This window comes from Populus nigra, chromosome 2, assembly GCF_951802175.1.
Source record: "Populus nigra chromosome 2, ddPopNigr1.1, whole genome shotgun sequence".
Classification (NCBI taxonomy): Eukaryota; Viridiplantae; Streptophyta; class Magnoliopsida; order Malpighiales; family Salicaceae; genus Populus; species Populus nigra.
In genome coordinates this window covers 47,655,873-47,682,737 of record NC_084853.1, presented here as the reverse complement: position 1 = coordinate 47,682,737, position 26,865 = coordinate 47,655,873, and the positions used below count along the sequence as shown (strand labels likewise).

Sequence of the window (26,865 nt, the reverse complement as noted above, 5' to 3'; positions counted from 1 at the left end):
TGAATTGTAAGAAATCCCCTCCCTCTTCCCTCTTCCCTCTTCCCTCTTTTGATTGTGATTTTTTAAAATAAATCAGGCAACATAATTAATTTCTTCCTTCATTTTTTTTAAAACCGATCCGGTTTAAGTTTGAGATAAATTAGGTTTAATTTGGATCAATCCAAGAGTTGTCCCAAATCAACAAGCTTACAATGGTATTAAGGGTCAACATGTTGTACTGCAGCATTGTTTCTGGTCAGTATGAGAGAAATCATTAAGCACAATATGGTCCCAGCAGTGGTGGGCATGCTTAAGGTTTGCCTTTTAGCAGCAATTATAATGCTTTGGATTCCTGCAATTGTGCCATATGCTACGGATTTTTTGCGAAACATCGTGTCAGTTCATTCGGAAGTGCATGTTTTCTTCAGAATTATAGATAATTACAGATTAATCTGAGAATTAAAGAATGATAGAGGGATCTGGGCGAGTCACATGGTCTGGAAAGAGGAAGGATGTTTCCTCTCTCGCTCGAGCTCGTGATTTAAGTAATAGTCACTGACTCACCGGCTTAATATAATAAGATGATGAAGACCGCGAGGAAGCAAAGCTCCCATTTCTGGTCTCGGAAAGGCTAACCTTCGAATCCGAACAGACAGGAGAAAATATTTGTTTCCATAATTTAAAGCAAGTGGCATCGTGCCTTGTTTGAATCCACAAGAGCATCACATAAAATAACAAGACGTTGAGAAGAAAAAGGTCCCAGAAGATTGTACGCATGTGGGAGAAGAATAATAACCCAGGATTTAGCCTCATGAACCACTATGGTGCTTGGATTCCCTGGAACCAATTAGAAGATAATCATCTTTCTATAATTTTCATAGGAGCATTGAGTTATAATTAAATATTCAAGCATATTTAAAGGGCACTAAATGCACTTTTCAAATGCATAATTTAATAGCAACTCTTCTTTATTTCTTTCTTTTAAATCATAATTAAACAATGTTGGATAGTCCTCTTAATATACATAGATAATATTAAAATTTTATATGGGAATTTTATCGAGACATTATCTAAATTGATACAATTATTATTGTTATTGTATTTAAACAGGAACAATAGCAAATTAGATATTTATGATGATGCATATGGCTTCAAATTTTTAAGATTGTATAATGAAATATTAATAATCCAAATTGCTTTTTTATTAGTTGAAGAACGCATTTTAATTTATATTACACCTATTCAGTTAAAACATCTTTATTTATCAATGATATTGATTGAAATGAATTAAGAAAAAAAATATTGTGACAGGAAAAGGAATAAAAAAACCAAATTGTAGATACATGTATGATAAACCCAAATTTAATAGACAAAAAAAAAAAACCCAAAAGACCCCATTCAATGTATAGTGACACAATAACTTCATGGACTCGTATTAGGTACGCTTTAGCCCCCCTCTTCATAAAAACACAAGGCTCATGAGGTGTAAATATAGTGTGAATCTTTCAAATACAATATTCATAATATCTTTATTCTCAACACTTTTAAATACATATTTTCAGTATTTATCTCTCTAAAATATCATTACATCTTTTTTATATAAAATTATTGATTTAAGCATATGAAAGTTATTACATCCATCAAAATGAATTTTTTACAAGTACCAGCTACTAGTCACCTTAGTTTACCAGAAACCATTAACTACCAGTTACCAACCACATACGCTTTGCATATGAAGCTATCAGATACTTTAGTTAGAAAGAATGGATCAAATTACTTGAACTAAGAGCATAACCGATTATCCAACATACCAACTTTATTCTTGGACATCTTGATTTTTGAGACACATTAATGTATATAATATATTCTACATTCTCCATGCACAATCAAATTAATATATATTACATTGGATGATTTTATCATTTTGCTACTAAAGTCTTTAATTAAAAAATAATAAGCATGTAAACAATACATAATTCAGTTATTGTATTGTCATAAATTTTTAAATAATTTAAGAGGCTCTAACAAAAATTGATTCGGCGTGGATGAAAATTTTATAATATTCAAAGAGTAATTAATAACATATTAATAGCTACATCGTGGATCCATCTTAAATAAATAAATAAACACAAAGAAAATAAAAGAAAATAAAACACATGACTGATAAAAAATGATAAGAGTAATATCTCCACCTAATATTTCTTTCTCTTAATTATATCATTTTTTTTTATTTAAAGTGAGTTTAGAAAATAACTAATAACATACCATTAATTACTTTCTAAACATTATAAATTTTCTCTCAATATGAATACAATTTCTTTGTCTTTTTTTCTAGTTTTACTTCTAAAAAAAGGTATTCAACACACCTCTTAAATTAAAGTATACAATATGAATTTTTAATTACTGCAAACAAAAGTAATAAAAATCAAACAAATTGTAAGAAACCTTATAAATCTAAAGTTTTTGGTTAATTTTTGTTTTATCTCTTCTAGAAACTTTAATAATGTTCTTTCTTTTTCTTTTGTTTTTTATAGTAACACATAACATAACATAGTCTGTCTCTCTCTGTCTCTCTCATGAATTATTAAGGGTCCCACCCAGGAACATAGAGACTTGTGAGAGTCCTAAATTTCTTCGTCCCAGCCGGGCAGTTAAATCATGCCGAACCCAGAAACAACACGTGGACACACAGATGATGACTGAACAGCCGATGCCCTAACCATATACCTGACAGTGCCACGGATGCTCTGTCAGAAGTTGAAGGGTAATTGGTCATTTATAAATAGGCAAAATAACATAGAGTAAAAAGATTTGCTGAAATAATAAATGTATGAAAGTTATAGTTCTAAGTCGTGACATCAAACTAAAGGTATATTATAACATGGATGAACACAGAGCTAAGTTAGTCATCTTCATGCATGTTTATTTTCTTTTTCTTTTTTTTAATGAGAGGAGACATACATATTCTTATATTTTAATTAACACTCAAAGTTAAAAATATAAAAATAGAATTTTGTATTTATTTTATTTATGTAAATAAATAAAAAATATATAATTTTAAAGCAGATATATTATATTTCAGAAATATAATATTCATTAAGTATTATTTTTTTAAGTGTGACAAGAAAAAAAAATATTTTATATAATTTTTTTAAAATGGTATGATTTTAATAATTTTTTTCCTGTGCTAGTTTTTTTTTTTAAAAAAACCCCCCGAAGTAGGGCAGGGGTTAGTTTTGTCTGTTTCAGTTGACGTGGCAACGTGGGACCAGGAACTGTAACGGACCTAGCTGCGAGCATTTAAAAATCTTTGGCCACGTCAATAGAATGCCAGCCAGAACCCACTGAATTTAGCCCGAGTTCCAAGAGAATCATAATCTAGGGATTCGCAAAGAGACGTTAAGTGGGGACCACCAACATGATTTTCCGATTCATGCATCCATCGTACGACTCGAAAGAAGAGCACCTGACGTCTGCTAATGAGAGCGTGTGGGAGGGAGGATATTTTACTCGTACGGATTGTTAACACCAACTCTTCGTTTGTTTTACTGCTTTCATATCTTACTCGCATCTATTAATTTTCATATCCTTTATTTATCAAACTCGTTCACCCCATTGGTTGCTTTAGGTTTTAATTGAATTAAAAATATATTGATTTTATTAAATTTGGTTAGATTGATTTAGTCAAGCTTAATTTAAATTTAAACTAGTTAGTATTAGAATTTAAAAATAAATAATAAATTATCATTTTAAAAAAAATTAATCCAGTAAAATTGAGGTTGACAATATAAGTCAATAGTTCATTTTTTTTTTCCAATCAAAACTTCAATCATGACCTAAAGTGCGTGTGATATTATAGTAGCGGTTATTTTTTTTAAATATTTAATTTTTAAAATTTATTTTGATATCAATATATTTAAAAAATAAAAAAAATAATTTTAAACCAAAATGAAATAGAATTTTAGTAAATGATATTTTAATTGTGGTGCAAAGTACACTATAACTATGATCATAGATAGCAAATTTTGCTGTCAATAACACACAATAACACTTGGAAAATGAGAGATCATCAATACATATTTTTTTTATTATTCTCTCTCTACCCAAAAGTTATCAATGCGTACACAGAGAAATATTGAGTTAGTTTATGTACGGTGGTAGTCAAAATGGACAGGTGCAGGTTTTAATACATGATCAGTATTACTATAGTGGATAATGTTTTTTATTTTAAAATATATTAAAATATTTTTTAAATTTTTTAATATTAATATATCAAAACTATAAAAAAATAATAAAATAAAAATTTAATATTTTTTATAGTGAAATATATTTTTAAAATACACTCAATAACATAATTTATCATATTTCTAAACACTCAATTAATTCGATAGTCACATAATATCATCTTATCAACTTTCATTATAAGCATTTAGTTCAAATTTTCGGTGTGGGTGTCGAAATTTTCCATTTGGTTTTAGCTTCGATCAAATGTTTCTGAAGCAAAAATTAAGCAAACTAAGCAAATTCTTTGATGTTTTTTATTTGCTCAATGGTTCTTTATCATTTCTTAGACGGTTTGAAAAGCAACAATTTACCTAACCTGACCCCAATGAAATCCTTAAAAACATGAGATTGGGTACCTCAACTACCTGGTCGAAATTGACTCCGAGGATGGTTGTAACGTAATTTGACTCGGAGTGATCATGAGCCATCATCCTTTAACCGCCTACCGCCCGCCGACGCAAAGGACGATATTTCAATGCAAGGCAGACGGTCCAATTTTCCACATCCCATCTCCTAACTTTCAATTTTCAGCCCGAACCAAATGTAAGATGTTCAAAACATTCGTTGCCATGGAAATTGGAATGTTGATTTTTCTCTTTAAACCTCTTATGAATTTAACAAACAACATTATTTTCAACTACTTTACTTTGATTTTGTATAAAAAAACTTTTTTAAAAATTCCTTCACCAATCATGAAATAACAAATCAGATCATAAAAAAAAATCAAATCAACATTTTAAACGGTTTAAAAAAAATTCTAATTAGAGCTAGATTCTAAATTAAAAGGTCACCATATCAACCCATTATATCAACTAATCAAATTTTGGATTTGCTCTTCAAAGATCACCAGTTCGAGTCCTACAAATCTCAGGGTTACTAGAGACCTACGTGGTCGATAACTTCAAGGTCTATGAGATTAGTCGAGCTGCGCACAACCTGACCTGAATACCCATGTTAATCTAGAAAAAAAATTACTTATTCTGAAAAAAATGTTAGAAGGACTAATTTAGGTAGTTACTAAAAATAAATTAGAAACATCTTGAATTAATCAGGATGAAAACAATAGATTGAGGAATCCATTTTGGCTTTCCCCTCTTAAGGAATCCAACTAGTTGATAAAACGTCATCTGTCTCCATTTATAATCGTTGTTTATCATTATTCGCTAACGTTGTGACTTGTTAAGAGAACATTATCCATGTAGTCAATGTATTAATCGACCAGGTGGGTTACAACTAACATCGTGTTCATACTAGATTATTAATAATATACTTTGTAATATTTTAATAGGTTAATTAAACAAACGATTTGCTGAAATCAACAAGTCTTGTGGTTACCTATCAATTATGCAATCCTGCAACTACACATCTTCTCGGATTTGTTGCGTCTTGGCATGGGAAACCAAACAATTTTGGATCACGTCCAGAGGGCTGGACCGGAGCCACTTGCTCCCTTGATGGCTACGACATTACGGTCAAAGGTTGGCCAATTATTTGATAGGTGGACTCACTAGAGATAAAATCAACCTTGGCAAGTGAAAAAAAAAAATGATGGTTAAGTGGTAAGAACTTGGGACCAAGAGCTTTGCTTTCTCTGTGGTTTCAGGTTCGAGCCCTGTGGTTGCTCATATAATGACCAATGGAGGTTTACATAGTCGTTAACTTCAGGGCCCGTGGGATTAGTCGAGGTGCGCGCAAGCTGGCCTGGACATTCACGTTAAAATAAAAAAATAATAACAAGACTAAACGTGTTTAGTTCTTTGTTGAATTACTCAATATAATCCAATAGATGTCTTTTAATTATAGATTTTTTTAATTATTTTTTTAAATTTATTTATTAATATTAATTTATTTATTTAGTTATTATACTCTCATGTTATATATCCTAATTTTGACAAATTAATTTGATTCGGCGGGTTAATACAGTTGATTCAAATTCTTTTGCTTCTTCTTCATTAGTTTTTTTCTGCCGATAGTTTTTTTCTCTCTTTAATTAATCTTTTTTTTTTGTTTAATTCTATTTATTAATGTTAATTTTTTTTTCTATTTAGTTATCACACTCTCATGACATGTATCTCAGGTTTGACGGGTTAACCCAGTTGATTCAATTTTTTTTCTTTTTCTTCATTAGTTTTTCTCTTTCAATTTTATTTTTTAATATCATAACTATAACTAAAAAAGATCAACCTTTCACTGTGGATTGCACTATGCAAATCCACAGTGAAAGACAGATGCCTTTTAGTTATAGGTTTTTTTTTTATTTTGTTTATTTTTAATTAATCTTTTTTTTTGTTTAATTTAGTTTTTTAATATTAAAAAAATTTCAATTTAGTTATCACACTCTCGTAGTATGGATCTCAAGTTTGATGGGTTAACCTGGTTTAGTGGGTTAACCTTATTGATTTAGATTTTTTTTCTTTTTTTAATTGGTTTTTTCCCTTCCAAATTCATCTTTAATATCGATTTGATTGAGAACTAAATTTCATGATTTATTTTATTTACTTTTTATTAGATTATCGTGATCTTATAAGGGGATTTTACTGTACCATTTCTCGTAAAGCACCGTTCATTGGAATAGTGCTTTGCTTTGTTTTTTTTTTCCTTTTCAAATAATAATTTCTTTTTGTTTAATTTCATTTTTTAATATTAATTTTTTTTATATTTAATTATCACACTTTCATGACACGGCCTTGCAGTCAGACCTACATACAAGGCTCTTGGATTTGGTGTTGTAGGCAGACCCACTTAAACTTGGGTCATGCAAGTTTAATATTATTATTTGTATTATAATAATATTATTTTTATTATAATGACTATTGCTAATATAATAATTAATAAATTTGAAAAAATATTAATAGTTATAGGTTTTTTTTGTTTTTAATTATTATTTTTTGTTTAATTTAGTTTGTTAATATTAATTTTTTTTCTACTTAGTTATCACACTCCCATCACATGGATCCCAGGTTTAGTGGGTTAACCTGGTTTGACGGGTTATCCCAGTTGATTCAAAAAAAAATTTTAAAGTAATTTTTTTTCCAATTTTATCTTTTAATATTGATTTGATTGAGAATTATCATGATTTTTTTTTGTTTCCTTTCATTAGATTATCGTGATCTCATGAGGGGATTTTATTGTACCCCTCCTCGCAAAGCACTATTCATTGGAATAGTGCTTTGCTTTATTGTTTTTTTTTTTCGTTTTCAATTAATCTTTTTTTTTGTTTAATTTCATTCTGTAATATTAAATTTTTTTCTATTTATTTATCACAGTTGCATGACACGACCTTACAGCAAGACCCACATCTAAGGCTTTTAGGTTTGATGTTGCCGCCAGATTCAAGGCTCTTGGACCTAGCGTTGCAAACAGATCCACTTAAACTTGGGTCATGCAAGTTTAATATTATTATTATTATTAAAAATATTATTACTTGTATTATAAATATTACCATTAGTATTATAATTAATATTATAAATATTAATCTTGGGTTAGGCGTTGCAGCCAGACCCAAAACTCTTAGTTCTTGCTTTGCAGATAGACCTAACACTCTTAGATCTTAGTTTTTTTTTGATATTTTTTATGCCAAAAACAATTAGTGTGCGGCGTAGCGTGAGCCACCTAACTAGTAATAACTAAACGAGGAAGAGAGCGGATAATGAAGACTATTCTCCAGAGGAGGTCCATGCTAGGACTTGGGGGGTTGGACGTGATAGAGACATTGAAAAAACATCTCACCTTTTCTTGTAATGTGGAAGAACTAGCTAACCCAAGCTTTCAACGTCATCTTACACTTATTAAACATATGGCTTTTCAGGTAAGATAGCAAATTAATTTTATTTTATTTGTTATTTTTAAAGATAACTTATATTATCTTTTTTGTTGTTTAGACCTTCATGATATGTGGTCAAATAGTAGGTGGGCTGAAGAGAGAAAGGCTATAGAGTAGGCTTTTGAGCAGTATCGTGCAGATAAGTTTTAAAATACATAAACTTAAAGAAAAAAAGATTGCTTTAGATATTGAAATGGACTCTTTTAGAACTGAGTATTCCAGGCTGCAAAGACATATGAGAACTCAGACCTATCTCTTAGAGTCAACTGAACAACGATTGGTGGAGGCTTATAGTTGTATTGACCTCCTAAAGAGAGGGGGGGCATGTGTCTCTAACAAGGGTTGAGCTTAAAAGGGAAAAGGACACCCAAGAAGAAAAACTAAAAATAATGAGGGAGGAGGTTCAAAACTTTTTTTATTAAGTATGTAAAACTTGACGAATTCCTCCCAAATGTTTTGGTTTGAATATAGGGAGTTCGGGTCTCTAACGGAAACAATATGGGAGAAACTCTTCTTGACCATGCCAAACTTGTATTTCTTCAACCTATCTAAAGAAATACATCTTGACTTTAGTGAGATTTTTTCAAATGACCAAGTCCTAACTTTCATTGATGTCTTCTCAGTTAGAGCTACTTTAACCAGAAGTGGAGTTTATCTCGCCTAGAAACCTGGCTTGAAGATGAAAGTTCTTTTAAGGTTGTTTGTTTTTTTATTATAATGTATTGAATACTAGAGCGTTTCAAACTTTGAATTTAGCCATAAAATTTATATCTTACTTACATTATTATTGTATTTGAGTATGCTAACAGGTTTTATTATAGGTCTAAATGGGTCCAACACCCACTATTAAAAACACAAATCTTGAACACTTAGAAAAATTCTTATAAAAATGTTAACACTGACAATGAAAGTTTAAAAAGTTTGGAGGGATCGTTCTATTTTAGAGATAGTTTGCCCTTACTCTATTTGTTACTCGTAGCCTCTAGTTTTTTAAACCTTGCCGTTATGATATTGAGTAGTCTGAGCTTATAGACTTTATTCTTAAATGTAGTTGTCAGACATGACTATTCTAGAAAGTCGAGGTTGGTCCTAAGACCTTGTTCATTACCTTTTGAGTTATAGTGAAAAATTTAGTGGCTTAAACATTCTATTTCAACTGGTATCATGCCTTATGTCCCATATATGAGAAGAAATAATGTTTCACCAATGGACCTATATGTGAGAAGAAATGGTGTCTTACCACTGGTTGTTTTTTGAGTCGTTATGTAGGCCGATAAAATTTCACTCAACAATTATGTCAACTCTGACTTGATTTTCCCTGTCTTTTACTTAAGTCTATTAAACAAAATTTTGTTAGTCAACTCAATTTGACCATTTATTTGAAGGTGTGATACTAAGAAGAAACGATGATTTATATGAAGCCTTTGACAATGTTCTCTCATCTTGTGATTGTCAAATTATGTTATATTATTAGTGATCAAAACTTTTAGAGCCCAAAACGAAATATGATATTCTTTGAAAAGAAATAAAACACTTTATTAATGGTTATCTTTACTAGAGCTTCTAATTTAACTTATCTAGTATGTCGCACGTGTGCGGCTTCGCGACGATCATCTACCACTCTCAGGAAAACATGTAAATGTATGGTCTATCTGGCAAATGTGGAGAGACAAGGAATTATTGTCTCAGTGAAAAATTTGAATGAGAGTCGCCACCTGGTATTCTGGCTATTAGGAACCCTAACTGGTCTCAGAGATCGGGTACGAAGACTAGTTGCGTAAAGGGAAGGTATTGACACTCCAACTACGCCCTACCTAAGGTAAACTGTATTGTTTTAATGTCTGATAAAACTTATGGTCTTATTGTATTTTCTAATTGTTGGTCCTGTCTGTCTAAAATTGAAGAAAAACCCTCCTCAATAAGGAGGTTCTTATCTTAATGGAGTAAAACCTAACCGTTCTACGTCTGGAAAAAAATAGAATTTAATATCCAGAATACGTATTACGTGTAATGTCGTACCCCGGATACTAAAAAACAAACAAAATAAAATTTCTGTTGTTTTTGAAATTTTGATCAATGTTCTATTGACTTTAATAAACTGGTTATTAAAACCAAAATGCATGCTAAAACATTGTTTTTTGGTGTATGAAAAACACAATATGATTTTTTTAGCTTTGAGACACTTTGTCGTATGCACAAAAACATTTTTTTTTTCAATTTTTTTTGTATTTTGGAAGTTTTGACCAAAACCGGGTATTTTAATACTAGATTCGTATTTTTTTGAACTAAAATACATACTGATATTAAGCAAAAAAGGCGTATAGCCAAAAGGTGAAAAAAGTCACAAAATTTTAAACATAAAATTTTAATTTTTTTTTTGAACTGTGTCGGATCCGGCCCAATACTGTGGGCTGGGCCGAACCCAGCCCAAATACGTGTGCTGGGCTGAGCCCAGCCCGTGTGAACAGTGTCTTACACTGTTCACATGCTACGTGAACAATGGAGGTGTTGCATGGACAAAGCAAGAGAAAAAAGAAGGGGAGAAGGGCTGACATGCGGTGGCTGTTGTCGTTGGCGGAGCTGCTTGAGGTGACAGGCAATGGCGCTGGTGGCAGTGGCTCTGTTTTTTTATTTCTTCTCTCTCTCCTCTGTTTTTCATTCTCTTCTCTGCTTCTTCTTCTCTCTCTCCTCTGTTTTTCATTCTCTTCTTTGCTTCTTCTTCTACTTTTTTTTCTTTCAGTCTTCCCCCTCTTTTCTGCTCTCTCTCTCTTGTCCCCCTCTCGTCTCTTTTTTTTCGTTTGTTCTGCCCCCCTGTTTTTATAGGCAAAAACAGGGGAGGGACATGACTGGAATGGCCATTGTGCTGCCGACTCCACCGCCCATCCAACATGTGGAAAGCTTTTGGGCAAGTGGGTGTCCTTAGTCGACATCTTTTTGATGCTTTTTAGAGGAAAAAAGTCGATGAAAACAGGGGGAAGAAAAATCTTTTTCTTCCCCTGCCTCGCGTGTCTAGGGGAAAAAGAAGATCCAAAGTGCCATCAAAACGACATCGTTTCGGGCTTCTCTTTTTTTTTTAATGAACAGTGAGTGAAATGGTGTAGTTTCGGGCAAGACGCGCAATTTCAGGCAAAACATGTCATTTTATTTAAATGAAAACGACACCAAACTTATGTCAAAATACAATTTAGTCCTCAATTTGTGATTTGTTCAATCAAGCCCTCAATTGCAATTTTGATTTTAAAAATCAATTCAATTGCATCCCTACCAAATTCAATCGCCGCCCTTGAAGTTGGCCACCTTTTTCAAATTGGTCATTGGTCTTTAATTAGTGTAATTTGACCCTCAATTGAGCAATAAACTTCTAATTTCTTCAATTTAGCCCTTGATTCGATTTAATTACAGTCCCTCTATTTATGCGCCTTTCCAGTTTGGTCCTTGGTTTCAGATTTCTTCAATTAAGTCCCTAATTGGGAAGCAAACTTCAATATTTATGCAATTAAGCCCCTGATTTGACCAAATTAACTCTAAAAAATTATAATTTGACTAAGAACTTTAATTTTTTCCAATTAAAACCTAAATTAACTTGCATTTAACATAAAAAGAATCAATGGATATGACTCGAGATGGCTAGACACAAAAGAAAAATGGATAAGGATAAATTATTGGTGTGGTTTCACTTACAAGTGGACAATTCCCTGGTTTCAAACTTAGGCATGCCAAATCAACTTGAACTTGAATGATATTGACTCAACTTGAACGTAATAAGTGATTATTTTATAGATTGCTGTTTTATATAATTGGTAGGGTATGAATATTATTAATTTCAACTCAAAATGAGCCCAAACTTAATCCAAAATAAATATTTATATTATATAGATATATTTGTAGATCATTTAGATTATGTTTTAATATATTATGATATATATATATATATATATATATATATATATATATCTCAATATTGATATAAAACACACACACACATATTTTTATTGAATAATTAATTATAATAAATAATGAATAACCATATAGATACTCAAAATTAAATAAATTATTTATAAATATTTAATAATAAATAAAATATAAACATTAAAAATATATGACTAATGAATACCCATTGCCATCCCTGTCCAAGCCCCAATTAATTGTTTATTTATTTCTGATAGTAATGGAGGCGTCATCTAGGACTCCGAACGGCCAGCACTCTTCTGGTCCCATTTCATGCGGTGTTGGGCTTGACTTGGATAAACATCTACCCTTGGAAAATTCAGTATTGCTTCAAATTATTGAAAAGAAATACGTGGGCTTAGTTTTATTTTACTCCTCCGAGCAATATTGGTTTTATGAGTTTTTTCTCATTTATTTATTCTCCGTCATTATTTTTTATTGATTAAAATACATGTTGATTACCTTATTTTCATTCCATGTGAATGTTTGGTATCATCAGTGATAAATAAAATAAAACTAAAACAGAATTAAAAAAAATTTTATTCATTGATTAGACTATCAAATTGTTTTTGTTACCTAAGAGGCTTTGTTCTCTGGCTTAAAAAAAGTAGCGGAATGATACTTGATCAATATACACAACTCTATCTATAGCATAAATAATCTTGATAATTAATACTCGGTAAATTAATAGTATTAATTACATAACATTTTTTGGGTCTCGATTTAAATTTGAAAGTTTAAATAATATTTTAATTAATTAATAAGTATTCACTGCCCAAGAATACTAATTTATAGAGATTTAATATTTTTCTTACATTTCATGTGCAAATTCAATTTTCCTCCTCCCCTTTCTTTCTTTTTATTTTTCCTGTAATAAAAAAAAAACGTTTTCCCCATGATCTTGGCACGTGCCTTGTTTCTTAAAAAATGTATCTGAGAAATAATCAATCTTCTCTTAATTAATCACCAGACTATAAAAAAGGCTTCCACTTTGCTTTCAAAATGGGGTGAGAGGCGAAACTGAGAAAACAAGAAAGAGGACTGTCTCGTTTGCGACATCTCAACGCAAAGTGAGAGAGAACCTGAACGATGCTTTACTTGTTGTTCTTGGTTCTTCTAACTCAAGGCGATCTATCCATGTCTGAACAACTGCCTCAAAACATATTTATCTTAGCCGGACAGAGCAACATGGCCGGTCGTGGAGGCGTAGTCAACAACACCAAGAACGGCATCCCCTCATGGGACGGCGTTGTCCCTGTTCAATGCCAACCAAACCCATCGATTCTCCGGCTAAGTGCCAGCCTCACGTGGGTCCAAGCCCATGAACCTCTACACGCCGACATTGATTATAACAAGACCAATGGGGTTGGACCAGGGATGTCGTTTGCCAACGCAATCTTGACGAAAGTGCCTAACTTCGGTTCCATTGGTTTAGTACCGTGCGCCATCGGAGGGACTTCGATAAGTGAATGGGCAAAGGGAGGTTTCCTCTATGACCAGTTGGTGAGGAGGACTCAGTTTGCCTTGCAGAGGGGGGGAGTCATTAGAGCCATGCTATGGTATCAAGGAGAAAGTGATACCCAAATCAGAGAAGATGCTGATGCGTATGAAGGAAGGTTGGACAGGTTTTTCATAGATCTCCGCGCCGATCTAGGGTATCCAACGCTACCAATAATCCAGGTAATTAAGGGCTATTCTTTCACATATGTCTGGATTGCTTCTAAACATCATGCACACCATTTTAAAACATGAAAACTAAATCTACAATTGCAATCAAGTCCCAGGAATCTTGGCCTTCTTGACTAGATGCCTGAACAAAAAAATAGAGAGGAAGTTTGATGAAACAAGACAACTTGCTCAGTCAACAAAAACAAAGAATAAAATTAAAATGTGTGTGTGTGGATAGCCAGCTCACCAGTTCTGAAGCAACAACCGTTGACCGAAAAGCATATAACGTTAATTGTTTAAATTGTTAGGTGGCTCTGGCATCCGGGGAGGGGCCGTATGTGGAGATTGTGAGAAACGCTCAACTGGGAATTAACCTTCCTAACGTGCAGTGCGTTGACGCCAAGGGACTTCCACTAGAACCAGACAGGGTGCACCTTACCACGCCGGCTCAGGTTCAACTCGGTCAGACTTTGACCGATGCATTTCTTCAATCGCTGTCTAGCCCAATTCATATTGCCAATAATTCTTGTAGGAGATTTTCAAATCTCATGTTTCACTCTCTTATCCGTCCATTATTGAGATTTGTTATGTTGATTGTAGCTTTTACTTAGATTTGTCCATTGAACAAAAGTTATTTAAATGGAACTTACTCGTGAACTCCATCGATTAAAATAAAAATACTATTTTAAATTTATTTTTTTAATGCAAACTAGATATTCATCCAGTCCTGGGCATATCTGGTTACTCCGATTTAATTGAATCATCTCCTATCTTACTTTTTTAAACACAGACCAAGTGAAGTTTCTTATTATTTTAATGACTTGAGTTAAGGGGTGTTGGGAGTACAGTAATGTTTATTTTTTAAAATATTTTTTATTTAAAAATATATTAAAATAATATTTTTTAATTTTTAATCAATCATCCTAAAAATGATGAATCAAAAATAATCTGAACAACGTTGCTCCTGTGGTTGTGTTATTGTGCCAATGCCTTGGGCACTAAACCAGTGACCTAATGGCAACTACTTTGAATCTTTTGGGTCTCACTTTACTATTAATATTAATTAACTAACAAAACACAACACTAAAGGAATTTAATTCACTGTTATAGATTTTTTTTTTCTTTAATTTTATCCTTTAACAATTTTTTTTTATCATTTCATATTAAATTGTTTTATAACAAAACACTAAAAATATGACTAAATCATTATAACCACACTCATAAAATATTATTTACTGTAATAGTTTTCTATGTTTTTTTGTTTAGTTTTTTATTATTATTTCACCCTTTAACAATCCAATATTTTTTTTTATCAAAGTTGTCCTTTAATATTATTTTATTTTTAAACAAATATTCAATGAAATAGTATTTTTTGTTTTTTGTTATTTATTTATTTATTTAATTTTACCCTTCAATAACCTAATTTTTTTTAATTTCATCATTTGATATTAGATTATATTTGAAATTTGTGCCTCGATCGTAATGTTTTTTTTTTGTTTTTTTTTATTATTTCAAAATAAAAGGAATAGTTTTTTTTTATTATTTCAAAATAAAAGGAACAACAAATACATCCATGAAACAACTATTTTTATCTTTTTATCTTTAAAAATAGCAATCAAACCCTGAAACGAAAATATATTTAACCAAATGATTGGAGAATGTTTTAACCAAACCATTTACTTTCTTTTCCCTTACTTACCCTAAACATGAGAAATGTGTTAATTGTTAAATTCTATGGGTATGTTTAGTATTGTGATGTAAAGTGATATTTTAAAAATAATTCACTTGAAAATATTAGATTTTATTTATTTATTATATCAACAAGTAAAAACTATTAATAAAAATAAAAAATATCAATTTAATATTTTCTTACAACAAATATATTTTTTAAAAATATAAAAACAGAAACTATCCATCACCAATACCATACCGAATTACCGATAAATAGCTGGGGGCAAGGCCCAAAATCCAATTCGTACAAATCTAAAATCGCGTCACTCAAGGCAGCAGAAATGGGACAGCCTACCAATCAAAATTTCCAATTTTTGGGTTGGAAAATCCAATTTTTACAAATTGATTGACGGTTCCTTTTCCCTTTTTTTTCCCTCTCAACTTCTACGTTTGGAAATAATATCCCACCTTACATTGCACTTGGGGAAATTGTTTTAAACATAAACATTAAATGCATCTCCAAATTATTAGGATAGTATAATTTTGTTTTTAAATTATTTTGTTTTTTTAATTAGGCTTTAAAAATGGATTAAGATCCTTAATTAATATTGTTTTCTAAATTTAGAGTAAAACTAATATAAAAAAAATTTTAACGACAAAATCAAGACTACGTAACTACTACTAATTTATAGGCCTTTAATTAAAAAATTATTTAATATCATTTTTCTAGAATTCATTTTTTCAAAATTTATTTTCTAAAAAAAATTACTTTTCAACAAACAAATAGCATCTTAATTAGATTTGTTTCAAAATTGACAGATTTTGTTTATCCTTTTCAATTATTATAAAAATATTATTATTATTATTATTATTATTATTATTATTATTATTATTATTATTTACAAAAAGAGAGATTCAAATTAAAAACCTCTTAAAAGTTAGAAAGATATTAATATTAATTGCATTACATCCAAATTAGCCATATAAAACTTTTATACTTTAAAATTCTATGTTTTTGTTTTTAGCTTTTCAAAATGTTTTTTTTTTGCTTGAACAAGTATTAAATTGATATTTTTAAGTGTTTTTTTTTTGAGATTTTGTTATATTTATATTAAAAAATTAAAAAACTATCATTTAACACATTATCAAACACTCACATACTATTATTAGTGATAGTAACTAACATGTTTCAAATTACTTACCTCTAACCAAATAATTGACCAATATCTTCTTGATTCATGGCATACTTGTTAATAATAACTAACCAAATTAAACATTTACTAATTACAAAATCAAGCAAGATTTCTAATTAGAGTAATTCCCCTTTGCTCGTAAAACAAATCAATTCGTTAGCGCCGTCTAGGCTATATAACATTGTCATCTCAGTACGTAAAATAAACCTATATAAACACCTGCACCAGGGGCAAGCAATAGGCTCTCTTCTCGTAGTAAGCTTAATAAATTATAGAAGCCATGTTCAAGCTACTTATGTTGTTGCTAATGTTCCTTTCCAGTTTAGCAGCTAACGTTTCCCAGGACATCTTTATTCTTGCTGGCCAAAGTAACATGGCCGGCAGAGGCGGTGTGGAACATGGAAAGTGGGACGGGAATGTCCCGCCGGAGTGTAGACCGAACCCATCAACACTTCGACTGAGTGCTAAACTCACATGGGAAGAGGCACACGAGCCACTCCACGCAGACATCGATGTGGGAAAGACATGTGGGATTGGCCCAGGCATGGCATTTGTTGATGGACTCAGAGCTAATGGCTCGAGAATTGGTGTGGTGGGTCTGGTCCCTTGTGCGGTTGGTGGGACCAAAATCAGTAAGTGGGCTCGAGGTACGCAGTTGTACAGTCAGTTGGTGAGTCGGGCTGGAGCGTCAGTAAAGGATGGCGGGACGATTCGAGCGATTTTGTGGTATCAGGGAGAAAGCGATACTGTTACAAAAGAAGATGCTGATGCTTACAAGGGAAATATTGAGACGCTTATCACCAACTTGCGCACTGATCTTAATATACCATCGCTGCCTGTAATCCAGGTACGACCCTTTTCTATTTCTTTAAAGATTTTAAGGTACGTACCATACACCATTAGTACTACTGATATAACATAAGGTGATGAAACAGTAGTGGTGGGGATGGTTGTTTCAGGCCCATCAAGTCTTTTAAATTCCTCTGGTGGGGAAACCAATAATATGTGGCTCCGACCAAATTCGACTGAAAGGCTGCCATGCCTATGAGAACAGTAACATTAATTGTAAGACCATCGTGTTCTGCAGTATTAATAATGGGTCTTGTTCATGAGAATTTCTTTGATACAAGCATGTCGCCAGAATAGATTCTTGGAATGATTAATCATCTGGAGGATACATGTCTTCTGGCTTGCAGATGTTCCGAGAAATTGATGATTGGATAATTGATTTTTAACCATTTAAATGGTGATCCAGTAATAAAAATTTAGAAAGAGATTTGTTTTTTCTGTAATCTCAGGTTCGAATCCTGTAATTGTTTATATGATGGTCACTGAAGACTTATATAGTTATTAACTTTAAGATCCATGAGATTAGTTGAGACATGTATAACCTAACCCGGACATCCACATTAAACTAAAAAAACATTTTGTTTGGATTCTACGTCAAGTACAAAAACGTTAAACATATAGGTACAAAAGGTAAAGTTGTTCTCCGAATAAGTTTTGTAAATGATGCCCTTCACTAGGAGGTCGGGCCCTTATTAGAAGGGTAGTGATCCCTGGTAGATGTTATTGGGAAAGTTCATTGCAAGATAATATTTCAAAGATTAGCTAGTAGCATCACTCGTCTGCAAAACTATCTACAGGTTCAGCTTAGGCTACTTGTAGGCAATAATCCTTGCTCGGAATGCAAAGTTTCTATGCTGATTAATCCTGTTCTTCAACCAAACTTCGAGATTATTTTAGAAGCATTTTGTCCTTGTGCATAAAACTTTCTTGGTTACAGGTAGCTCTTGCGTCAGGTGAAGGCAAATTCATAGAGACTGTCAGAAGTAGTCAACTTGCAATCAACCTACCTAATGTGAAGTGCATAGATGCCCAGGGACTGGCCCTTCAAAGAGATAACCTGCACCTCACTACAATGTCTCAAGTACAAGTAGGCTTGAAGTTGGCCAGTGCCTTCATAGATTCTTTCGGCAATATGCCATGAATGAATCGCGATTATAGAGTTAAAATGTTGTGCTCGCCATGTGGACAGCAATTAAATCCTCAGACACCAACTTCCTATATTCACTGGCCTAGTTTTATAATATTACCTCATAATTATTAATAAATAATTAAATCCATCAAACAAAATGCAAAAAAATAATGTTAATGATAAGGATAGATTTTCCCAGTCTCCAAATTATTAAATACAATTAGTCTTTTTAACTAATGAACAAATTTTTAAACTTAATGAACAAATTTAAATATTTAATCGAGTCGTTTTAACTTAAACTAAGCTTTCATCCAATTTTTAAATGACACGTCTAATTGGATGGAAATATAAAATTATTAAGAATGTAATCAAATTATATTTAATTATTTTAAATATTTGTAAGCATAATACAACAATCAGTTGCCCAACATTGTTACTGTAAAAAAAAAAGGGACGCGGACCATGCTTAGATTAATAATAAATTCTAAAAGAAATTGATTTCTAACAACACTTATTTAATTAATTTTAATTTCAAATAAAACTCCATTCACCGCTAAACTATTGTAATCAAGCTATAGAAATTTCCTGGAAAATATCTTACAATATTAGATTTAATTAAAGTTGCTTTTGCTACTGGCTGCTCCTTATACAGTTTCGGTATTGCGTTTATACTACACTTGAAAGTGTTTTTCAAAGCGTGCTTAATTATAAGCACATCAATTTTATGTTTTTTTAAATATTTTTAGATAATTTGAATATAAACATAAAAAGATATATGAAAATATGTTTATTTAAATTTTTTTAAAAAAAATTAAACATACTTTTATCAAGGTACACTTGTTTGACTTCTTGTGCTGCACCGTAGAATGAAGTACTTTTTTACTATTAATAAAAAATTAATTGTAAAATTAAACAGTTTATACTTTCATTAAATAAAATAAATTGATAATTATATGTAATAATAAATAATAATAAATTTGTTAACTCTAATTAAAGATTGAGTTGAAACCTAAAATGAAGATGTTATTTCTTAGGGGAAAAAAGATATTGAATCTTTATTTCGGTTTAAAATTGAATTTTTAAAGTTTTAATTGGTTTGAATTAATAAAATAAAATTTTAATTTATCAAATTGAACAATCACTTAATAATAAAACTTATTTTTAACATTGCAAGAGCCTCATATAAAATTAACTAAAATAAAATATCAAACTCAACTCCAAGTCAACTTAATATGAAATGGTTTGATTGAGAATAAAATACCAAATGGCAAAGAAAAACAAAAGAAAAAAAAATATTGTGTGTAATTATTGCAACCCAAATTGTGTCATTCTTTTATATTATTTTGTTAATATTTTTTCCGGGTCTTGTATGATTATGATTTCAAATATCATTTTATAATTTACGGAATATTAATTTTACAAAATCAAATTATAATTATTAAATAAAAACAGAAGGACTAAATTAAGAAAAATGAAGGATGCAAATGAATAAAAAAAACACAATAAAAAAGAAGAAGAATGTGAATTAAAAGGATGATTCATTGTTTATAATTTAAATATCAATTTCATGATTTATATAGCGTCAATTTTACAATTAAATAGGAAGCAAAAGAACTAAAAAAAGCAGTAGATGTAAATGAAAAAGAAACCCAATAAAAACTATATATAAAAAAAATGACATGAAGAATGTTTTCACCTCAAATCTTTTAATGTTTTTGTTAACGGACTGCACTCCCACATCCACTCCGCGTTTGGTGGAACTTTATAGTATTTTGCTATAAAGTTCTTGTTCTTGACGTTGAGAAGGAAACAACCACTACAAAAGAAATGTATACATTCTTCCATCTTGTTAGGTGCAAATTCAAACAGATTCATTTCAATGATCAACCAATTTGCAATTAAGTATGTTAATCATGGGCCCACATGATTAAGGTATATTATACACTAATCAATGGGTTCGATTTTAATTTAATATTATTAGTATTAAATCAATCATATAGATAAATAATATCTAGTTAATAAGTCGCTGCCAAGTGTTATTTAACTCGGTTTCAATTAACCAGGGTTAACGCATTCAATTCGTGATTAGTCCCATACCGAGTTTAATGAGTTTAACGAGTGTGGTAGTTGGCAACCAATCCAAAGTTCTTGCTGATATGTTGCTGACTTGTCAGCACTGAAGTCCCCAAAACAACGAATACCTTCGGCCACTTGACAAGCACTTCTACCAATGAACTATACAGAGTCAACGTGAATCCTCGATTTAGTTTCAGCCTTTCAGGACTCCAAGACAGAGGCGAGGAGGAACCTGAAATGGCGGCTACATCTTGGAATTTCATGGTTACTCCGACAAAGCCTTCTCTCTCGTGGAAACTCTCTTTTCTCTCTCCTTTAACTACAGTCAACGTTACCCGCCGCCAAAACAGGACGGCCAAAAGATTTGTCGTCTTTGCCACTGTATTTCTTGATCCCAAGCCCACGGTCCTCGTTGCCGAAAAACTCGGAGAAGCTGGTCTCGAGCTACTGAAAACATTTGCAAATGTTGATTGCTCTTACAACCTCGACCATGAGGAGTTATGTACTAAGATTTCACTTTGTGATGCGTTGATTGTGAGAAGTGGGACTAAGGTCACCCGCGAGGTTTTTGAAAGGTCAGGCGGCAGACTTAAGGTTGTGGGTCGGGCTGGTGTTGGTATTGATAATGTTGACTTGTCGGCTGCCACTGAACATGGGTGTTTGGTGGTTAATGCTCCCACGGCTAATACGATTGCAGCTGCTGAGCATGGGATTGCTTTGCTTACTGCTATGGCTAGGAATATTGCTCAAGCTGATGCCTCTATTAAATCTGGTTTGAGCTCTCTTTTTTTCATGGTTATGCCTTTTTTAATGCTTCAATTAGTCATTTATCGAGCCGGTGGCTTACTTTATTGTTGTGAGTTGAATTTTTTTCTTTGCTATGTTCTTCAATTCTCTGTTCAATATGTTTCTGTTATAATGATCAATAAGGGTTTTCTTGTTTAAACTTTACTGCACGGTCAGTGAGATTTTGGAGGATAACGTGATTTCAACAGATCTTGTTTACGCACAAAATTGTTGAGATTAGCAAATTGGTTGTATTTTGACCATATCCTTCATCAATGATCAAGTAATTTCCAAACAATGGCTTAAATAATGTCTCTGTTATCATCCAATTTTGAAATTCTTCAGCGGTGTCTTATTCTCTGTTATCTGCCCAGGAAAGTGGCAGAGAAGCAAATATGTTGGGGTTTCACTTGTGGGGAAGACACTTGCTGTCATGGGGTTTGGAAAGGTTGGTTCGGAAGTGGCACGGCGTGCCAAGGGTCTTGGCATGCATGTGATTGCACATGATCCTTATGCCCCAGCAGACCGTGCCCGTGCTATAGGTGTGGATTTGGTATCTTTCGAAGAAGCTATATCGACAGCAGATTTCATCTCCCTACATATGCCTCTTACCCCTGCTACATCAAAAATGTTCAACGATGACTCTTTTTCCCAGATGAAGAAAGGAGTCCGAATTGTCAATGTTGCTCGTGGTGGAGTAATCGATGAGGAAGCTCTAGTAAGAGCTCTGGATTCCGGGACTGTTGCTCAGGTTCTGCTTTTCTTCACTGAGTCCTCATTACCTTGTTCCCTTTTTCCGTTGAGTCTTGGTAATTTTAGTATTTGTGCAGGCAGCGCTTGATGTGTTTACAGAAGAGCCCCCTTCAAAAGACAGCAAGTTGGTGCTGCATGAAAATGTGACTGTGACTCCTCATCTCGGTGCTAGCACTACAGAGGCTCAGGTATGCTTGACCATCTATCTAGGCTTCTGGTTATACTTTAATAACTTCTCATTTTTATTATCTTGCTTAATGGTGACGAGATTTAATCAGGAAGGTGTAGCCATTGAAGTAGCAGAAGCTGTTGTTGGAGCTTTAAAGGGGCAGCTTGCTGCGACTGCTGTAAATGCACCAATGCTTCCTGCCGAGGTAATTCTTACTTTCAAACCTTCAACCCCTCACAAACATTGGACTGTAGATATTTTGTGCATTCCTTTGATGAAGTGAAATAGAAATATCTCAAGTGTTAGCTTTCCACCAATTTTAAGTGATGTTTATTGATATTATATACTAGTTCAAGGATTGTGATCACTTTGCTTTTCATCATGGTGTAGAGAAGGGCTCGTTCCCTCCCCTTATGTTTATGTACGTTGTGCAAGGTAGGGAATGATATCTTTTTTGTCCTCAGATTATTTTTCTCATTGCAGATCCTGTCAGAACTTGCACCATTTGTTACTCTGTCAGAAAAGCTTGGCAGACTGGCAGTCCAACTGGTTGCTGGTGGAAGGGGGGTGCAATCAGTTAAGGTGACTTATGCTTCTGCCAGAGGTCCAGATGATCTTGACACTCGGCTGCTTCGTGCGATGATTACCAAGGGTCTGATTGAGCCTATCTCCAGTGTTTTTATAAACTTAGTGAATGCTGACTTCTCTGCTAAGCAGAGAGGACTTAGGATAACAGAAGAGCGCATTCTGCTGGATGGTTCACCAGAAAATCCACTTGAGTTCATCCAGGTTCAAATTGCCAATGTAGAATCCAAATTTTCCATAGCAATGTCCGACTCTGGTGAGATTAAAGTTGAGGGAAGAGTGAAAGATGGGAAGCCCCACCTTACAATGGTAGGTTCATTTGGTGTTGATGTGAGCATGGAAGGCAGCCTCATACTGTGCAGACAGGTTGATCAACCAGGTATGGTTGGCAGTGTGGGGAGTATCCTTGGTGAGGAGAATGTAAATGTGAGTTTCATGAGTGTTGGTAGGATCGCTCCACGAAAACAGGCTGTAATGACCATTGGTGTCGATGAGGAACCCAGCAAGGAGGCGTTAAGGAGGATCAGGGAAATACCAGCAGTTGAAGAAATTGTGTTTCTTAAGTTGTAGTGCTCAGAATTCCATCATTCTAGAAGTATATTTCATGCCCAATTTTGGAGACACCTGTGCTGATAGTCCAAGGTTGATTTTTTTTTCCGACTGATTGTTTTTGGATCAGTTTTCATGTTTGATTATGCATTCCAATAGCCTGGTGTTTCGTTGTAGATTTTTTTTATACTCTTTGTTTTCTGTCAGTTGGTCTCTTTAGCATCACAGGTGTTTGTCACAGCTGTATTTCGATGTGAATATTCAGAAGTTACAAACTGCAGAATGGCTGTGTTGATTGTTTGTGCATTTCCATGGTTTCAAATTGTCATACTGCCTCTTGTAGGTTTTGCAGTAATCCGTTGTTGTTTCACAGCATGTTTGGTCCCCTATTTAGCTTTGATGAAATTCCAGTTCATGAAGAGTTCAGCCTATTGAGCAAGAGAAAACAAGGCAACAACTGCTAACAATTCAATAGATCACGTGAGGAGCTGGTAGACATGGGGTTGAGAAATTATTGAGAATTTAGCCTGCCGCATCTTTAGTTATAAAATTGGACTCTGAATTGATTGGAGTCTGTAACATATTAATTCAAGTTAATTTAATATTTATATTTTTTATAATGAAATTATTAATTACATATTAAAAAACTAAAATTTAATATCACAAACTTTAATCGTGATTTATGAAACCAAAGTTATAGATGCTGACTGTTTTAATTTAAAAATAAAGGCCAAATCCATATTAGATTAGGCTCGATATATTCATGAAATAAACTTTTACACATGATTTTGGTTTTTTTTTTTTAGAAAAATTTCTTTATTTTTCTTGAAATATGCTTTTCTTGTCGCGGATATTTATAATTGTAAGACTCGTGTTTCGACCTAACAGATCCAAACTCAAAATTCAATCTAAACTCAACCCAACTAACCTAGGTATTTAAAAAAAAAAGTAACCCAAGATTGATTTTTCTTTTCTTTTCCTTGCCTCCTCCCCCTGTGGTGACTTTCATCTCCAAATTACAAGGGATATTAGTTTTGAATTTAAATTTTTTTGTTCAAGAAAGGTTGAAGAAATAAGTGATTCCCTCTTTTGTTATTTTCAATTAAAATATTAATTGTGAAAGGATTTAAGAAATGTTTCGGTTTTTATATTGTTTTGATTATAGAATGATTAAACGAATTGCATTGATGTTTTAGGATGTTACTTGGTCTTCAATGAACTAATTCAATGATAAAAATTATGGATTATTGAGGAACAAATTGTGTTATTGTGAAATTTATATATTTTAAGATTAGCGAATCATGATTCTGAAAATCTTGATCAACCAGTCGACTAGCTAGTCTAAACTGGCCAACCGATTGACTTGTGATAGTGATCAATAGGTCGACCCAGCAATAGAGTTTTATCGAGTATGTTAAGCTTGATTAGTTTGAGTAATGTTCGGGATTGATCGTGTGAATTAGTTTGGCTTTTATAATTATGTTTTGGTCTCTAAACTTCGAATTTCAATCTTATTTTACTTTGAGTTGTTTTTTAGTATTTTTCATATCCATTTTAGGTTCTACCAACATTCCTCCTAACGATCTCCAGTAATTTCTTGTTCTGCATCTGTTATCTTTTACTTTTATTTTCCGGGTGAGTGAGATAATATTTAATATGCATGTAATATATAAACATGGATGTTGATTATATGACGAGTATAACTAGTTAATTTCTTAAATATTTATATATGTTTTTTTATTTTTTGAATACTCATTCCTTCTTAAATTTGCACTTACATTGTGTTGACTTAAATTCCAGTCAATATGATATACATTATTTTGATAATTATGTGAGTATCTATTATATATTTATATTGGTATACTTGTCAGTAACTTCATGCTAACGGAGAATAGTTAGTCTATATGCACAAAATATTATGTATACCTAATTGGAGAGAGAGGCACCAGCCTGTGGCGACTGATCCTCCTATAATGGTCACCTTTTAGGTGTCATTTGATCATCTTCGAGTTTTATCTGATCTCTAACATGTATTCCACTACTTCATGCTAATATACTTAGTATGTATGTTTATATCAAGATGTATCGACTTACCAACTTTTAATATCTAAGATGAGTAGGTCAAACTCACCTCTCTATTTTTAATATTATTTCAAATTCTTAATTTTTGTTAACAAGTGAACTTTGTTTAATGTTTTTTTTCTTCAGTTTTGATCGGTATGCTTTGCTTGCCCTGCAAAACTTTCATTTTAATTTTTTATTTGATGTTTTAAACACTTCACTATTATATTGTTTTAATTAGGTTTGAATTTTGATAATGTAATAAGTATTATAAATTATTTGTTTTACTTTGATTTTGAAAAATATAATATTTTAATCGATATTAAAACACTACGAATTCTTTATATAATTTATTTTATAATATATATATGTATTTTGAGGTTAGCATATATTAGTATACTTAGAATACCGCTCTTGCATTTTTAGTCATCTAACTGGGATTCATATCGTGCCAATAATTATGTTGACTTGTGGCTTGACGGTTTCCTAATTTAATAACACAAATTCAAAAGCAACGGTGGCTTAAAAATGTTGATATTTTTTCAATAGCAATTTAAAAAATTGGTTAAAAGTTGTCAATTTCATTATGTTTAGTTCAGAATAATCAAAACATTTCATATTAATTTTTTTAAAAAAACAAAACAGAATAATTTTCATCTCATTTCAAATCTCGGTCCATTCTAGATTTTTTAGTTAAATTTCGGTCAGAATGTTCCAGTTTCATTTTACATGTTCCGTTCCAGTCTTAAAAAGTCATTGAATCAAATTGAACCTGGTTTAATTTAATTAATTAAACCACCCAAGTATAAAAAAAAACTCTTTTCATTACTATTTTCAATAACAATGATATTAAAAATAATATTAAAAATTATTATTACTATTTTCATTAACAATGATATTAATTTTTTAAAATTAGATTTATCACTAATATATATATATTTTATATTCATGTTGTTTTTTTCATGTTTATACTTTGTAGGAATTTGAATAAAACAATGTATGCTTTAGATGTTATTAGTCTTGATAATATTGACCTGACTTTGTATTTAAAATATTTGTGTTAAAACATTTTACTTTTATAATATTTTGATATTTTTTTTTAAGTTGAATTACTTTAACTTAAAAATCTATTTAATCTTAACTATTTAAAAATATTTTTAATTTTAAAATTATATTTGTTTGACATTGTGTTTGTATTGTATAATTTATAATTAATTTATCTTAAATTTAAATTATGTTTGTTAAATTTTGTATATATAAATAGTACAATTCCAAAACAGTATATCAAAACACTCTAAATTAAAATATTTCATTTCAATTAAAAAAACAAAACGGAATTATA

General features: G+C 31.8%; 3 protein-coding genes across 3 annotated transcripts; all 3 read left to right on the top strand.

The window, feature by feature from the left end:
- Positions 1–13,005: 13,005 nt before the first annotated feature.
- Positions 13,006–14,405, top strand: LOC133682026 (probable carbohydrate esterase At4g34215). Its single transcript, XM_062105264.1, has 2 exons — positions 13,006–13,714; positions 14,011–14,405. The coding sequence occupies exons 1-2, from the start codon at positions 13,124–13,126 to the stop codon at positions 14,311–14,313; spliced, it is 894 nt and encodes a 297-aa protein (XP_061961248.1). The 5' UTR covers positions 13,006–13,123; the 3' UTR covers positions 14,314–14,405.
- Positions 14,406–16,793: 2,388 nt separating this feature from the next.
- On the top strand, positions 16,794–18,722 carry LOC133681492 (probable carbohydrate esterase At4g34215). The gene is made up of 2 exons (XM_062104541.1): positions 16,794–17,413; positions 18,353–18,722. The coding sequence occupies exons 1-2, from the start codon at positions 16,847–16,849 to the stop codon at positions 18,554–18,556; spliced, it is 771 nt and encodes a 256-aa protein (XP_061960525.1). The 5' UTR covers positions 16,794–16,846; the 3' UTR covers positions 18,557–18,722.
- A 1,953-nt stretch (positions 18,723–20,675) lies between these two features.
- LOC133682709 (D-3-phosphoglycerate dehydrogenase 3, chloroplastic-like) lies at positions 20,676–23,768 on the top strand. Its single transcript, XM_062106195.1, has 5 exons — positions 20,676–21,392; positions 21,781–22,157; positions 22,237–22,347; positions 22,438–22,533; positions 22,812–23,768. The coding sequence occupies exons 1-5, from the start codon at positions 20,858–20,860 to the stop codon at positions 23,481–23,483; spliced, it is 1,791 nt and encodes a 596-aa protein (XP_061962179.1). The 5' UTR covers positions 20,676–20,857; the 3' UTR covers positions 23,484–23,768.
- The last annotated feature ends 3,097 nt before the right edge of the window (positions 23,769–26,865 follow it).